The following is a 16,931-nucleotide window of genomic DNA, read 5'->3' as shown; positions in this document are numbered from 1 at the left end:
TGTGTTTTTCCTTTTTAGGGTTACCTTTGACTCACAGGATTAGGCAAGCCAGCTTGGAAGTTAACTTTTAAAAAAATTCAATTGAAGCTGTAAAGTATACAGATTGGAAGTCACCAGAAATTGTTTTAGTTTGTGAATTCCCACAGTGTATGTTCTGAAAAGAAAATGGGAGAGCTTGTAAAGCATCTCCTAAATGTGAAGCCGCATGACCCTGGACTTCTGGCACATCTGAATAAACATGTTCTTATTCTGGCATGTGAGCGCTGCGTGTCTTTGCCTTAGCTTGCTGCGAAATCATTCAAATAGGGGCTACTCTTTGTTAAATATAACTTTTTTGGGGGGCAGTATACAGCTATTTAGAAACTGTTGGTCAAAGAACAGGCGACTCAGGAGTAAAACTTTAAGCTGTTATTTGGGTGAAGGAAATAAGGTATACAGTGGTCCATTTTTAAGACAAAAGTGCCTTGAATCGGCTTCGGTCAGCAAACTATGGAAGAAACGGGATGTACTAGGCCCCTCAGGCTAGCCAATGCCTTGTCGGCTTCCCCCTCTGCCCCCTTCCCCCTTCCTTAGTTGTCCTCATCCGAACCAAAAAAGTTTAAAATGAAAGTTTACTGGCCTGCAAAATAGCTCGCTTTGTTCCTACCAGCCGGCCTAGCTACTTAGGTCATAGGTCAAATACTTGAAGAGCCCTTAAGCGGACTAAGATTGCAATGCACTGTGGGCTGTAACAAAATGCAGCAAGACAACCCTAAAAAAAAAAAAAACCTAAAGCCCCCACCTAACAACCAATAAGCAACGTCTGGGAAGATTGTGACTCCATAGTACTGAGCCTGTAAGGAAGGAGGAGCCTGCACACTAGGGGATAAATTGCTTGTTGAAACTGTGCTGGGTGTGCCTGCTCATCAGACACCCGATCTTGGAAGACCGTTATTAAAATATAGAAGTATAGAAGATCCTTGGCCCACACACAAAGATTGCTGTGCCAGTAACAGGCAGGCATGCCCAGGAGACCCTAGAACTGCAGGCCGGCCTCTGCTCCAACACCTGAGGTGAGTGATGCTAGAAGGCAGGGGTTCGCTGAAAATGAGGGCTGGGGAGGGGTTTGTGTAGTGTGTGTGTCATCTGAAGCCTCTTTTTGCCTACAAGATTGTCTTGGCTCCTCCCAGAGAGAAACTTTAAAAGAAGTAATAAATTCGCCAGGTAGGCTCAGCAGTCACAAAAGAGGCTCTAGGAAGATTCCCCTCTAATTGCCCTCTTCTCCTGGGAGGGGCTCTCATCAGCTTAGTGGTTTGGATTCAATGTGTTTAACTATGTGGGCAGTGATACAGCTGAGAACGGTGAAACCCCGTCTCTACTAAAAATACAAAAAATTTGCCGGGTGTGGTGGCGGGCGCCTGTAGTCCCAGCTGCCCCGGAGGCTGAGGCAGGAGGATGGTGTGAACCCGGGAGGCCCAGCTTGCAGTGAGCCGAGATCGCGCCACTGCATTCCAGGCTGGGAGACAGAGCAAGACTCTGTCTCCAAAAAAAAAAAAAAAAAAAAAAAGATCGGCTTGGGCAACATGGCAAAACTCCATCTCTACTAAAAATACAAAAATTAGCTGGGTGTGGTGGTGTGTACCTGTAATCCCAGCTACTCGGGAGGCTGAGAAAGGAGAATTGCTTGAACCCGGGAGGTGGGGGCTGCAGTGAGCCAAGCTCACACCACTGCACTCCAGCCTGGGTGACAGAGCTTGACTCTGTCTCAAAACAAACAAAAAATTCTGATAGTACCATATGCCCTTAACAGTCTGCCCACACTGTTGAATATTCCTAGGTTGTTGGAATGAACCAATGCAACGATGCCATATTTTAAAGCACTATGTTGGTTCTATAGAGTTTTTGTTTTCTTTTGAGTTTTCGCTCTTGTCCCCCAGGCTGGAGTGTAATGGTGCAATCTTGGCTCACTGCAACCTCCGCCTCCCGGGTTCAAGCGATTCTCCTGCCTCAGCCTCCTGAGTAGCTGGGATTACAGGCATGTGCCACCACCGAGTCCAGCTAATTTTTTTTTTTTTTTTTTTTTTTGTATTTTTAGTAGAGACGGGGTTTCGCCACGTTGGCCAGGCTTGTCTTGAACTCCCGACCTCAGGTGATCTGCCTGCCTCGGCCTCCCAAAGTGCTGGGATTACAGGCGTGAGCCACCGCGCCTAGCCTGTTCTATAGGTTTTTAAAGCAACCCACAATTTTTTTTTTTTTTGAGACAGAGTCTCTCTCTGTCGTGCAGGCTGGAGTGCAGTGGCGCTATCTCAGCTCACGGCAACCTCCGCCTCTCGGGTTCCAGTGATTATCCTGCCTCAGCCTCCTGAGTAGCTGGGATTACAGGCGTCCACCACTACGCCCGGCTAATTTTTGTATTTTTAGTAGAGACGGGGGGTCTCACTATATTGGCCAGGCTGGTCTCGAACTCCTAACCTCATAATCTGCCCGCCTCGGCCTCCCAAAGTGCTGGGATTACCAGTGTGAGCCACTGTGCCTGGCCCAATTTTTTTTTTTAGTCTGATCCAACAGAGTATATTCATGTCAATTTCAGTTTACAATCCTTGCAGTCCCATCAGTTTGTGAGATTATGCCCAGGTCATCCACACTTGAGGTCTGAAAATGTTCTTAGTTGTACTCTAGTTTCACTAGCTGCAGAGTTTTCTGGGATAGTCTCAGTCACTTGAATCCTTTAAAGATGAAGCCCAAAGAACCATGGAGATGACTTTAGAGGCATTAACAATGAGCAGCAGAGGCAGCCCTGGGCGGATCCCTTCTGGTGTCGCTGGGAGCGACATGCATGAGAGACATCCTACTTTGGGTCCAAGTGGAGGTGCTGACTCAGGGCAGCTGCTACAGTATGGCTACTAGAGGATTCTTCTCCAGCCTCAGAAATTGAAGCTAAGAATGGACCATTTTCAGAAATTTCATCATGAAGATCCTTACACTCAAAATCTTAGGGTGGCCGGGCACGGTGGCTCACGCCTGTAATCCCAGCACTTTGGGAGGCCGAGGCGGGCAGATCACGAGGTCAGGAGATCGAGACCATCCTGGCCAAAACGGTGAAACCCTGTCTCTACTAAAAAAAAATTAGCCGGGCGTGGTGGCGGGCGCTTGTAGTCCCAGCTACTCGGGAGGATGAGGCAGGAGAATGGCGTGAACCCGGGAAGCCCAGCTTGCAGTGAGTCAAGATTGCACTACTGCACTCCAGCCTGGGCAACAGAGCGAGACTTCGTCTCAAAAAAAAAAAAAAAAAATCTTAAGGTGATGGGTTTCCACATGACTCTTTTCAAGACCACAGCCGACGCTTATGTGTCGATATGTATTCTCACACTCAAATTTCAGAATAAGGCATGAGGTGGATGTATGTGGTGGTACCAACTCCGCTTTCTCTTTTCTAGTGACCACTCAGGCCCTGCCTGCACCTATTCTTACTCATTTTAGGGCTCTCTCCATTACTCTGAGCCTTCAACCTGCAGCTCTGCTTTTCGCTGTCTGCAGATGCTGAAGAAAGGCGTCACTAAAGGCCTCAGGCTGCTGGCTGCAATCAGCACTGATGGGAGCTGCCAGGATCCAACCCAGTTTTTAAAAACACACTTGATCGAGATTCACATACCATAAAATCTGCACATTAAAAGCATGAAATTCAGTAGTGGGTTTTAGTATATTAACAAAGTTGTGTAACCATCACCCCAAAAAGAAACACTGTTCCAGTAGCAGTCACTCCCCATTCCTTACTACCCTCCAGCTCCTGGCAATCACTAGTCTACTTTGTCTCATAGATTTGCCTACTCTGGGCATTTCATAGAAATGGAATCCTCTCTGCAGCCTTTTGTCTCTGCCATCTTCACCTCGTGTCATGCTTCAAGGGAATCTGTGCTGCAGCATGTTTCAGCACCTCATTTCTTAGTTTGGCTAAGTTTCCATTGTATGGATAACACATTTTGTTTGCCCATTCATTCGTTGGTGGGAATTTGGGTTATTTCTATCTTTTGGCTGTTATGAATAATGCTGCTATAAACATTTGTGTACAAGTGTTTGCACAGACATGTTTTCATTTCTTTAGTATACACCTAGGAGTGAAATTATTGGGTCATATAACACTAATCATTTGAGAAACTGCTAGACTTTTTCCAAAATGGAAGTATCATTTTATATTCCCACCAGCAGTGAATGAGGGTTCCTTTTCCTCCACATCCTTGCCAACATATGGCATGATCTAACTTTCTGATCATAGCCCTTCTAGTGGGTGTGGTATCTCATTGTGGTTTTGACTTGCATTTCTAATGTCTAAAGATGATGAATGTCTTTTCATGAGCTTATTGGCTATTTGTATGTCATCTTTGAAGAAATGTCTATTCAAATCCTTTGCCCATTTGTTTGGGTTGTCTTTTTATTGCTGAGTTTTAAGAGCTCTTTGTATATAAGAATCCCTTCACAGATACACAATTTGCAAGCTGGGGACAGTGGCCGACGCCTGTAATCCCAGCACTTCAGGAGGTCGAGGCGGGAGGATAGCTTGACCTCAGGAGTCCGAGACTAGCTTGGACAACATAGCAAGATCTTGTCTCTACCAAAAATAAAAAATAAAAAAATAAAAATAAGATTAGCTGGGCATAGTGGCACACTCCTGTAGTCTGAGCTACTCAGGAGGCTGAGGTGGGAGGATCGCCTGAGCCTGGGAAATTGAGGCTGCACTCCAGCCTAAGCAACAGAGCAAGACCCTATCTCAAAGAAAAAAAAAGTGATTTGCAAATGATGTTTCTCTTCTTTGGGTGATTGATAGGTCTTGATGGAATTCTTTGCAGCATGTAAGCTTTTGATTTTGGTATAATCTATTAATATTTTTATAGTTGTTGCTTGTGCTTTGGTGTCATAGCTAAGAACCCATTGCCCAACCCAAGGTCACAAAGATTTGCTCCTATGTTTTCTTCTGTCGTGTATATAATTTTTTTCTTTTTGAGACAGTCTCACTCTGTTGCCCAGGCTGGAGTGCAGTGGTGCAATCTCAACTCACTGCAACCTCCACCGTCCAGGTTCAAGCTATTCTGCCTCAGCCTCCCAAGTTGCTGGGACTACAGGTGCCCACCACCACGCCCAGCTAATTTTTGTATTTTTAGTACAGACGGGGTTTTGCTATGTTGGCCAGCCTTGGTTTTGAACTCCTGACCTCAAGTAATCTGCCTGCCTCGGCCTCCCAAAATGCTAGGATTACAGGTGTGAGCCACTGCACCCGGCCATTCTTGTATATTATATTCCTATCACTCATACTTAGGTCTGTGATCCGTTTTGAGTTAATTTTTGTGTATGGTGCAAGGTAGAAGGCCCAACTTCATTTTCTTTTGCATGTGGATATCTAGTTGTCTCAGTACCATTTGTTGAAAAGGTTATTGTTTCCTCACTGAATGGTCTGGGCATTATTGTTCAAAATCAATTGACCATAAATATAAGAACCCTTTTGTGAACTCTCAGTTCTGTTTCACTGATTTATCAATGTCTATCCTTATGCCAAGACCATACTGTTTTTTTGTTTGTTTGACACAGTCTAGCTCTATAGCCCAGGCTGGAGTGCACTGATGCAGTCTTGGCTCACTGGAACCTCTGCCTACTGGGTTCAAGCGATTCTTGTGCCTCAGCCTCCTAAGTAGCTGGGACTACAGGCATGTGCCACTACGCCCGGCTAATTTTTGTATTTTTAGTAGAGACAGGGTTTCACCATGTTGGCCAGGCTGGTCTCAAACTCCTGACCTTATGATCTGCCTGCCTCAGCCTCCCAAAGTGCTAAGATTACAGGCGTGAGCCACTGCGCCCGGCCTTTTTTTTTTTTTTTAATTTCTTTTTGAGACAGATTCTCGCTCTGTCGCCAGGCTGTCATGAAACTGTTGGATTTTCAAATGCCAACTGATTTTAAAAATTGCATTTACATAGGTTTACAAAAATAGCGTATGTTAAAACCATAGGAGGCCGGTAGCCCCAGCTACTCAGGAGGCTGAGGTGGGAGAATCACTTGAACCCAGGGGGTGGGTGGTGGCGGAGGCTGCAGTGAGCTGAGATCCCGCCACTGCACTCCAGCCTCGGTGATAGAGGAAGAGTCTCTCTCTCAAACAAACAAAAAACAAAACAGAACAAAAAAAAACCAGAAACCACAGGACACCATCTGACTATAATAATTTTTTTTAATGGGCAAAAAATTATTGAAAAATCATTAAATGGCCAGGCATGGTGGCTCACACCTGTAATCCCAGCACTTTGGGAGGCCGAGGTGGGCAGATCACGAGGTCAGGAGATCGAGACCATCCTGGCTAACACGGTGAAACCCCTCTCTACTAAAAATACAAAAAATTAGCCGGGTGTGGTGGTGGGTGCCTGTAGTTCCAGCTACTCAGGAGGCTGAGGCGGGAGAATGGCATGAACCTGGGAGGCAGAGCTTGCAGTGACCTGAGATCGTGCCACTGCACTCTTGCCTGGGTGACACAGTGAGACTCCATCTATCTCAAAAAAAAAAAAAAATTAAACAACTGGAATAGCAGACTGAAAATGTGTATCTTTTTATGTCTGTACTTAACTTTTTTTGGCTATGTTTTATACATTTCTTGACTTTTTGTCTTGTTTTTTTGAGACAGTCTCACTCACTCTGTAGTCCAGGCTAGAATGCAGTGGCACGATCTCAGTCACTGCAACCTCTGCCCCCCGTGCTCAAGTGATTCTCTCACCTCAGCCTCCCCAGTAGCTGGGATTACAAGTGTGTACTGGCACGCCCAGCTAATTTTTGTATTTTTAGTAGAGATGGGGTTTCACCATGTTGGTCAGGCTGGTCTCGAACTCCTGACCTCAAGCGATCCGCCTGCCTCGGCCTCCCAAAGTGGTAGGATTACAGGCGTAAGCCACCACGTCTGGCCTCTTAAACTGATTTATTGGTAGAATCAACTTTTTTTCAATGTTATCTGGATAAAAGTTTAGATTCCCACAAATTTCACCCATTTCATTCTAAAGGTTGTGAATATATTGTTTAAAAAACCCAGTTTTTCTTTTTTGAGACAGGGTCTTGCTCTGTTGCCCAGGTTGGAGTGCAGTGGCACGATCTAGGCTCACAGTAACCTCCGCCTCCTGGGTTCAAGCAATTCTTGTGCCTCAGCCTCCTGAGTAGCTGGGATTACAGGTAGGTGCACACCACCATGCCTGGCTAATTTTTGTATTTTTAGTAGAGACTAATTTTTGTATTTTTAGTAGAGACAAGGGTTTCCCCATGTTGGCCAGGCTGGTCTTGAACTCCTGACTTCAAGTGATCCACCTGCCTCAGCCTCCCAAAGTGCTAGGATTACAGGCATGAGCCACTGCGCCCAACCTAAAAATCCCAGTTTGTTATTTTAAATTTATTTAGTGGGTCATAATCAGAATTTTTAAAAGTGAACGAAATCATCAAAGTGTATATAGTAAGGGTGCATTATTTTGTTAAATTTCAGGTTGTTGGCGTGTGTGTATATTGGATCATGATGTAAAATGCAGTTTCTTTTTTAAGCAAAAGGTAAAATTTTAGTGAAAATAAATCTATTAATAAGAGGGACAGGGATGGGGAATTACAGGACCTTGATTAATAAAAGCACCACCACCATTAGCAATTCTCATTGTCTCTTTAGCCCCGAAGGCTTCTTTAACTGAGGCAGTGTAATTAGATTCTGGATGTAAAGTATTTCTTACAATGGCTTGTGTGTGAACAGGTAAAATCCAAATTTTTATGTGAACTACCATAATTCTAAAATGCTGAAAACTGGCCAGGCGCGGTGGTTCACACCTGTAATCCCAGCACTTTAGGAGGCCAAGGCAGGTGATCACCTGAGGTCAGGAGTTCGAGACCAGCCTGGGCAACATGGTGAAACCCCGTCTCTACTAAACACACACAAGCCAGGTGTGGTGGCGCATGCCTGTAATCCCAGCTATTTGGGAGGCCAAGGCGCGAGAATCGCTTGAACTTGGGAGACGGAGGTTGTAGTGAGCTGAGATCGTGATACTACACTCCAGCCTGGGCAACAGAGCAAGACTCTGCCTCAAAAAAAAAAAAAAAAAAACCCACCGTAATTCAAAAGGAGGTAACGAGGCCCTGGCACTGTGTTCATGCCTGTAATCTCAGCAATTTGGGAGGCAAAGGTGGGAGGATTGCTTGAGCCCAGGAGTTCGACACCAGCCTTGGCCACACAGGGAAACCCCGTCTCTACAAAAAATGCAAAATTAATTGGGTGTGATGGTGCATGCCTGTAGTCCCAGCTAGTTGGGAGGCTGAGGTGGGAGAATCACTTGAGCCTAGAAGGCAGAGGCTGCAGTGAACCAAGATCATGCCATTGTACTCTAACCTGGGTGACAGAGTGAGACCCTGCTCCAAAAAACAAAAAAAAAAAACAAAAAAAAAGGCCAGGCATGGTGGCTCACACCTGTAATCCCAGCACTTTGAGAAGCCAAAGTGGGCGGATCATGAGATGGACAGCATCCTGGCTAACACGGTGAAACCCCGTCTCTACTAAAAATACAAAAAATTAGTCGGGCATGGTGGCACGCCCCTGTAGTCCCAGCTACTTGGGAGGCTGAGGCAGGAGAATCACTTGAACCCGAGGCAGAGGTTGCAGTGAGCCAAGATCCTGCCACTGCACTCCAGCCTGGGCAACAGAGACTGTCTCAAAAAAAAAAATAAAATAAGGAGGTAATGAAACTGAAATCAACCCACTCTAGAGCTGGAGGCTACTGTTCAGTTTGACTTTTGACCTGCATGCTTATTTTGCAGATGTCTCTAAACTGAACAAAATCTCATTACACAGCATGCAAAGGGTGATGCAAAAATAGTTTATTATGATATAGTTTATGTAAAGTTAGGTAATATTTACAAAATAAAAATGATCAGCTACATCCAGGGAATCTAGCATGTCACACAAAGGAATAAATATTCTGACAAAGTAACACTTCAATTGTAGTGAATAGTTGATCACGAAGTTTGTAAAAAAAAAAAAAAAAAAAGCCTCAAAAGACTCCCCCCAAAAAAAGAGCAGCAGCTCAGCTGGTCAGGCTTTCTTGAGACATTGGCCTAACAAACAGTGGATGGCCCACCCTACCCCGGGGCTCTACTTCTCAGACCCCAGCGAGCACTGTGCTGGAACCTGGGGAGGTGGTACTCATTCAGCCCTTTCTTCTGCACACGGCTTTTAGTCTGTTAAGCGTTACCAACCATTTAGCATTAGAACAGAAATGAAACACTAGTTGGAATTATACGAGCTGCTTCTTTTTATCATGTGACAGAACGTGTATCAGAACTGCTGGAATCACAAGCTGCGGCAGAGGTGACTGAAGCATTTCCACTCCATTCACATACAGCGCCCCAGCTTGGCACAGTAGGTCTTCTTTGATAACGAATTGAGACACTGACCCTGACAGAAGGGCATAGTTGTGAGAAAAATCATTATTAAGAATTGTAATTGTTGAGGAGCCACTTGGATGCTTTCTACCTTTTATAAATATTACCCTAGGAAAACCACATGAAGTAATTCTTATACTTAACTGGTTTTGAATCCTAACAGTACGTCAGTAGGTAAGTTAATACTAAAGGTAAATCCTAAAATCCTTTAAAATCCATTTTAATTGAAGCTTGTGATATAAACGTAACACAGTAGTGAACTAAGTGTTCTTCACAATCTATTCCTAGCTGTCTATAAAACTAAGTATGTGACACCACTAGCTTCTCAAGGGGGGTAGGGGGCGGGGAGTGATGGGCGTGACTGTGAGGCTGCAAGCGCTGTGTGTGTGTGTGTGGCGGTGCCTCCCCAACACCCTTTCCTCAGGTGGCCGAGCTGTGCCTGGGGAAGGCCCCCACTGAGGCTGTGCCCAAGGAACGTGCCGTGTCCACCCCTTGGGACCCAGGCCACCCTACAGTACTGGAGTCTCCAATTCCTAAGTATTCTGTGACTCAGTGTTTCCTTACCAATCTGACAAAAATAGGTGTTGTAAAAAACAGCTGCATCTAAGTTCTGCAGCCTCCATGGAATTCCAGGATATGACCAAAGGGCTGGGGAATCCAAACAGCTCTGGTGCTCCACACAGGGCCCTGCCCAGTGAGTGGTCTTGAAAGTTCTCAGAAACCGCACATTTAGACCCCGATCCCAGAATTGTGCCTTGAACCAAGTCTCCCTAGGACAGCCTTAAATTACTGTGCAGAAGTCTGGTCAAGATGGCACCATCATTTTCTTCATTTTCCTGATTTTCCTTAAGGACTCTGGCTCTACCAAGAAGAGGCAATACAGAATTCTTTCAATGAAACAATGTATGGATACAGGGCTATCGTTATTTTGGATATTATATACTTTAAAACCATCTGTTAGATGACCAAATGTTTTACAAAGATGCAGCAGTCATTAAAAACATTTCTCTATAATGCTGGGCGGGCTTCAACAGTGCAGTCAACCCTCTTCTCCCCATCTTAAAAAGGGGTGTCTAAGATTTTTTTAAAAACCCATACAAACTTTGTCACAAAAATCCCTGCAGTAACTTCTCAGTAATATTTACATTGCTTGCGCTAAATAATATACAGGTTATTTTAAAGAAAATAAACACAGCTGTTTTTAAATACAGAGAAATTGCAAGCTACACCAAGCATGCAGTAGCTTAAGTATTCACAAAGTACTGCATCCGAACACCTAAGGACTCGGACCCAAGAAGTGTTCAGACAGAAACTTGTCCCATCTCTAGGGACGATCTAGTGTTGAGCTACTGACCCCCCTACCCTGCCAAGAGTCTTGTCTTTTGTTGAAGTATTTCAGAGAAGGGAGATGTCTTCCCTTTACAGAGAAGCAAGAATACTTGAAGCTCACAGTTCTGAAAAGGGCAAGAGAATGAACAGGGTCTTGTCTCTGGCAGACAAAATTTGAGATAACCGATAATACTCCTTTCCATGCTGGGTTTATGCCAGGCTTTCCTTTTAAAGAGCCGACAGCACGGTGTTACTAGCCTTCAGCTCAGGCTGGTTCTTACTGCCATCAGCTGTAGACATATATGCCCTTGCTGAAAGCTGTTTGGCCCAAATGTGTAAACACAAGAACTGTATAAAGGTACAACGAAGAGCTCCCTCTAAGGGGTGGCTGCAGAACAACCTGCCGTAGCTGCTGTGCAAGGAAGAACGCCCATCTCAGAACGTTCTGTTGCTTGGCATTGAGAACAGTGGTGGCCTTCACCTTTTGATGTGAAGATGACCATTCACGGGATGAAAAATCTACTATCTGAGTTTACATCTTTAAAGCCAGTGGTGGCATGGAGAAGCCGGGGGAAGGAAGGAGTGTGCCTGTACATGGCACCTCCAAGCCTGAAGTGCGTGGAAAACCCACGTTCAGTTGCTGAGTATTACCTACTGGAGACGCTCGCGCTGAGCGGGCTAGGAACCTCTCTTCAGAAGAATGCTGGACGGCAGGAAAGCCCAGGAAGGTGAAAAGTGGGAAAACAGTGTGTAGATGCCTTAATTCTAAGGAACTTTTTAATAAGCAAGTTCCCAGCAGCTTTCTTCCCAAGTCCTTTCAGAAAGGGGGCTCTTTTGCCAGCTCTGAGAACCTTCGCTCATTTCAGCTGAAAGGAGAAAACACAGGGCTGATCCCAGCTTGCAGGAAAGGGGAAACAAAACGTCTCTGGCCTATGTCACCTCTTAGTGCTCCAACGTGGGCCTCAGGGCAAGTTACAACTTGTTTAGAAAGCAAATTCCTTGTACAACAGACCTATGACTCCCCTAGCCAGGACTTTTATCTCACACCCTAAAATGAATGAAGTTCCCAGGAAAGTGAAGCTTCTCATCAACATGACAAATTTTCTTTAAAATTTCAACATCAAATTCCTTTGAAGTATAATATCATACATTTCCATTCTTCATAGAGCTTTGACAATACTTAATTTCTTTCTCCTTTAGTGAAAAAGGGGTCACAGTTTTTTTTTTAAACTCTATCTTATAGGCCGGGCGCGGTGGCTCACGCCTGTAATCCCAGTACTTTGGGAGACCGAGACGGCGGATCACGAGGTCAGGAAATCGAGACCATCCTGGCCAACATGGTGAAACCCCGTCTCTACTAAAAATACAAAAAAATTAGCCAGGTGTGGCAGCAGACACCTGTAGTCCCAGCTACTCGGAAGGCTGAGGCAGGAGAATGGCATGAACCTGGGAGGCAGAGGTTGCAGTGAGCCGAGATCGTGCCACTACATTCCAGCGTGGACAACAGAGCGAGACTCTTGTCTTAAACAAAACACAAAAAATAAATCCCCCTCCCGCAAAAAAAAACCCACTGTATCTTATAAAGGAAGATCTTATAAATTCCAAGCTTCTTTAGGACCATGTTAGGCAAACTCTTCTTTTCAGGAAAAGTTAATGTTGATGTGTCGCATTCTTTTCTAAGTGCGAACTATCTTAGAACTTACCCAAGTCAGTGAATGAGTAGCTAGGAGAAAGGGGTATGTGGCCAGCCATTAAAGTCACCCAACATACAAAGGAGCAAGGGACAGCAGAGCTTCCCCTACACCCCAAATTAGGCTGCAGGTCATATTCAAAGCCTAGGAGGCCAAATAGGATTACTTGTTTGTGTAGGGACCTGGCTGCCAACAGGCACCCCACGCAGGGTGGCCTTGGCCTCCAGGGCCCTGCAACCCCTAGTGGGCTCTGCTGTGTCCCAGCTCCATGGCACCCAGCAGCCTCCCAGGAGACAGCCAGGCAGAAGTGATGATGAGGATTGTGTTCAATTCTCAGCATGTTTCCATGTACCCAAAAGTTAAGAGTCCCATCTATCTCTATAGTAAAACAAATGGTAATAAATACATTCCATAAAAATGTTTTTCAAGCCATCAGTTTTGCTTCTGGCCTTATCATCTGTCAGTATTCCTTTCAGGCACATTCTGAGATTCACAACTGTGTTCTTCAAACAGCCAAAATTCCCTCTTCTCCCTGTATGGCTGCATGAGCTGGAGGGTCAGGAAGTGACGGGAGCTGGTGGCTGCTGCAGGAACAGGTTCTTGCCAGGCCTTCCACGTCACTAAGCAGGCTGTGGGGCCTTGCTCTCCATGCTCTTCTGCCTTCGTACTTGCTGAATCCGAAGGCAAGATCCTCTCCGATGTTACCTCTTGTTCAATAAACCCGCAAGTTCGCGATACTGCCACCTCTAGTCACTCTGGGATGTCCACTGCATCACCTACTTAGCACAGGCCCATTATGACTCCCTGAAGCACAGGCTTCCAGCTCACAGGGCAGCGCACTGTCTCCATCCCTGCCCAATGATCCACTCAGACCCGGGAGGCTGTGGACAGTGCGTCCTCTGAAATGCCGGTCTCCACACCTACTTGGGGCTGGGACACCATGTGTGGATAAAGAAACTGACCAGCAGAAAGTGACTATTCTGCACGTGGAGGTGTGCACACAAGGTAATTACCCACAAGCCTGCAAAAATTCACACGAGCAAAACTGCCTCGCTTTCCCATTCGTATGTGGGGCACAGCTTACTGGCTGGTGCTAGCATGAGACACATCAATACAGTTACAGGAAAATAATTAAAATACTGAAGTCTATCTATTTGAACATCTTCCTCATTGGTAAAGCTGGGAAAGCTCACTATTGTGTGGCTGGTGCCAAGGAGCAGCCTGAGACCCCGCCTGCAGCTGCCCCTAAGGCTTTCCTCTCCCCATACGGAAACCAGTTTTACTTCACTGTTCTTCTTTCTTCTCTGGAATTCAGGGGCTAAATCCCTTCCAGGATATTTGGATGCCTGCAGGAAGGAAACTGGAGAGAGGGCCAAGCCCTGTGCAGCACAAGGCTCCCTGCTCAGTGTGGCAACAGTTGGGCAGCCGTCAACATCTGTGCCAGTGTTGCCACCTGGGCAAGTCTCTGTTCCTGGGGCATGTCCAGGTGGAACATGAAGAACATCGTCATCCTTTCTCGCCTGGTTTACTCCATCGCAGGATGGAGCCCACCAGCAGGGAACCCAGACTTCCTTGACCCAGATGGTGGCTGTCCCTGTATGAGGGCTCTTCAGAAACGCCAGGACAGGCCCAGGGCATTTTCAGGAGCTCTTAGGAAAGCAGCCTCAGTCCGTTTCCTGGCAATACCCTACCCTAAACCAGCCTCTGGGGAGAGGCCTGTGGCAGGGAGGAATGCAGATGCCCAGCTGGCCTGTCTCTGACCCCTCACATGCTGCACTCATATTAATTTTCCAGGATTCCTGAAGTCCAGCCTCAAGGGATACGTGATGGAAAAAAGTGAATCAAATGCTCTTTTGACCTATGGGCAAACCTGCTTTAACTTAAAGCACTGTGAGGGCTGAAGGCAGACAATCCTGTCTCCAAGCATGGACTCTGCCCAGAACCCCCTGGAGGGCAGAAGGCAGGAAGCTGTCTGCAGAAGGGCCAGTGGGTCCATCCCCAGGGGCAGCAGGGATGGTCATGAAGGAAACCATGCCAGGCAGGGCAGGTGGTGGACCTCAGAGAACGGCACAAAATCGTAGCACCCAGATACCAGGCAAAAACTCCTATCTGGTCAGATCATGACGCACACCAGGTCCCTGTCTGTCCTGGAGCATTCCTGTGTCCCAGCAGTGTCCTGGAGACAACAATGGGGCTGTGGGGGACAGCGGGGTCCGGACTGTTCCTTCTGTATATTCCCATTGACACAGAAAGGTCATAGTGCATTTCTCAAAGCACTGCCAGTCTAAATGGTTGGGGGGTCTGGTAAGTATATCTATATTTGATATGGGGCCTTGCTTTGTCACCTAGACTGGAGTGCAGTGACACAATCATGACTAATTGCAGCCTCGACCTCCCGGGCTCAAGCGATCCTCCTACCTCAGCCTCCTGAGTAGCTGGGACTACAGCTGCGCAACTGTGCCACCTCAGAGAAGTAGATTTTTAAACAAACCCAATTTTCTCTTGCTGTTAACAACACTGAAGACTAGTAGCAGGGGAGTGAAAGTGTGGGTTAAGAGCCTTAAAAACTTGTGGAAAGGGCTCGATGCCAGTGGAGAGCACTTAGTTATTTCAGTGAGAAGAGAGCACCTAAACCGGGGTCTGAAAACTCCAGGCCTTGCTCCCGGCCCTTCTGCACATTGCGGGCAGGGCCAGAGCTCCACAGATGGCCTTGATCATGACTTCATCTAGAAACTGAGCAACAGGATTTCTAGATTTCAATGCCCAAAGCATCCACACACCCACAGAGACCATCACACCAACTCAAGCATGAATACAAAGTGAAAGCATGTTCTTGGCATGAAAACCATCTGCTCACACCCCACCTTGCTCCTAAAGTAGCAGAACCTGTTCACCAGCCAGGGGTTTATACTCCCTATCTTAATGGGATTAATGGTTTTCATGGGGCCATAACATAAGAGATCTTCAAGAATTGCTATGTGGTAGTTAAAAAGGTCTTCCTCAAACTGTTAGAAAAAGCAAAATTGTTAGTATAGGTTTACTTTAACCAGGCTCTTTTAAAGATAAATGCTGCAAGACAGGTTTCCAGAGCTCAGATTAATTAAATGAGTTAAGATCGGAGTCTCAATACACACTGTTCTCATCAGATTCTGACATCCTCTCTACTTTCTTCTTGACTTAACAGGGGTCTCAACAGGGATCTCCTCTCAACCTTTTCCAAAGCAATGTGACGGTTTCTTTTCCAAAAGGTAAAAAAACCCAAACCCCCAAACCTTCCCCTACTTTGAATGATTCCTGGGGGGAGTTCATTTGTTTTTTTGCAATCAGAGTCTGAAACCTGGGCTGCAGGTCAACAATCTCGAGTAGTTATGAAAAGACCAGGGTTACTGGAGACCAAGAAAGGAACGAGCGGAGGAAGGAAGGAAGGAAGGAGAGGGGCCAGGGATTTTGTGCAAGATTTAATAAAAAACAAACAAAAATAGGAATGGTTGCTTTCAACATTTTCCAGGTTGTGGGAAGGTTTGCCACGATTCTCAGGGGTGTGGTTCTAAGCTGCATCAGTGGAACAAATACAAAATGCTGTCCTCTTCCCAGGTTGGAAGGCAGTGCACATTCTCCTCATAACAGCCAGACTAGCGGGTGAGGAGTCAGTGCTGTGACCCAGGCCAAGCTGGAGTGTCCGCATGGCTTTTTCTCTGACCAGTGGGGATTCCATCTACCTCGAGAAGTGCTGGCTGGGCCCTGTTTCCACACCAGCGCATGGTGACACAGGGTAGCTTATCAACAGGCTGCTGGGCCTTAATACTGACAGGTGAGTGTGGCAGGTCACAGCCAGGAAGGGACTAACACAGATGCCCTCCCAGCCCCCACAGCTGGCCTAATTTTAGAATACCACAGAAAAAAGCTTTGTTGAAGACAACAGGAAGTCAACACAGCAGAGTGGTGTGGACAACCCAGAAGCCAGCCTCACACATTCCATGCCCACAGTTAACGATGACAACAACAGCAATAATAATAATAAGACAAAGGTACAGGTGAAAAGCAGCGCTCAGGGTGTGCTGCTGCAAGCTGGGGAAGGCGCGTGCTCAACTTGGATGGGACACAGCTAGTCTTTCTTCAAGTCCCTGGATTCAAAGAGCTTCAACCGTTCTTGCACCGTCAGGCCTTCCTTCAGACTCTGGGTAGAGACAGAGCAGGAGGAGAAAATAAACACACTGTTAGACTCCCTGCACTGGACCGGACCAGGCCAGACCGGACCGCTGGTGGAGCCGGCATCAGTCAGAGAGACGGGTGCAGGTGCGGTTAGTGGGCATGCCAGGAGGAGAGGCCCCGGGAAATGCTGTTATTGGTGGAGGACATTTTCCCCTTCAGAAAATTACTTGGATGAAAAAGGAAAAAAAAATCAGAGAGACAAGACCATGTGTTTAAGCAGCTAAATTCTGAGCGTAGGGCTCTTTAGACAAGCAGTGATCAGACAAATCCAGCCAGGAAAAACAGTG

At 46.3% G+C, this 16,931-nt stretch overlaps 1 protein-coding gene across 8 annotated transcripts in view; it reads right to left on the bottom strand.

The window, feature by feature from the left end:
- Window positions 1–8,831: 8,831 nt before the first annotated feature.
- MPRIP (myosin phosphatase Rho interacting protein) overlaps window positions 8,832–16,931 on the bottom strand; it is a 153,438-nt gene continuing 145,338 nt past the window's right edge. For 3 of the 8 annotated variants that reach the window (XM_032177451.2, XM_058429102.1, XM_058429101.1), the window contains one exon: window positions 15,872–16,609. In XM_032177451.2, the coding sequence (XP_032033342.1) occupies window positions 16,538–16,609 (72 nt within the window). In that variant the 3' untranslated portion in view covers window positions 15,872–16,537. Of the gene's footprint in view, window positions 16,610–16,931 lie in introns of all 8 variants that reach the window. The other 5 variants (XM_058429100.1, XM_058429103.1, XM_032177454.2 and 2 more) reach the window with 2 other exon arrangements.

Source organism: Hylobates moloch, unplaced genomic scaffold, assembly GCF_009828535.3.
Source record: "Hylobates moloch isolate HMO894 unplaced genomic scaffold, HMol_V3 SCAFFOLD_15, whole genome shotgun sequence".
In the NCBI taxonomy this organism is placed as follows: Eukaryota; Metazoa; Chordata; class Mammalia; order Primates; family Hylobatidae; genus Hylobates; species Hylobates moloch.
The sequence above is the reverse complement of the archived record's forward strand: the minus strand, read 5'-3'. Positions and strand labels throughout refer to the sequence as shown.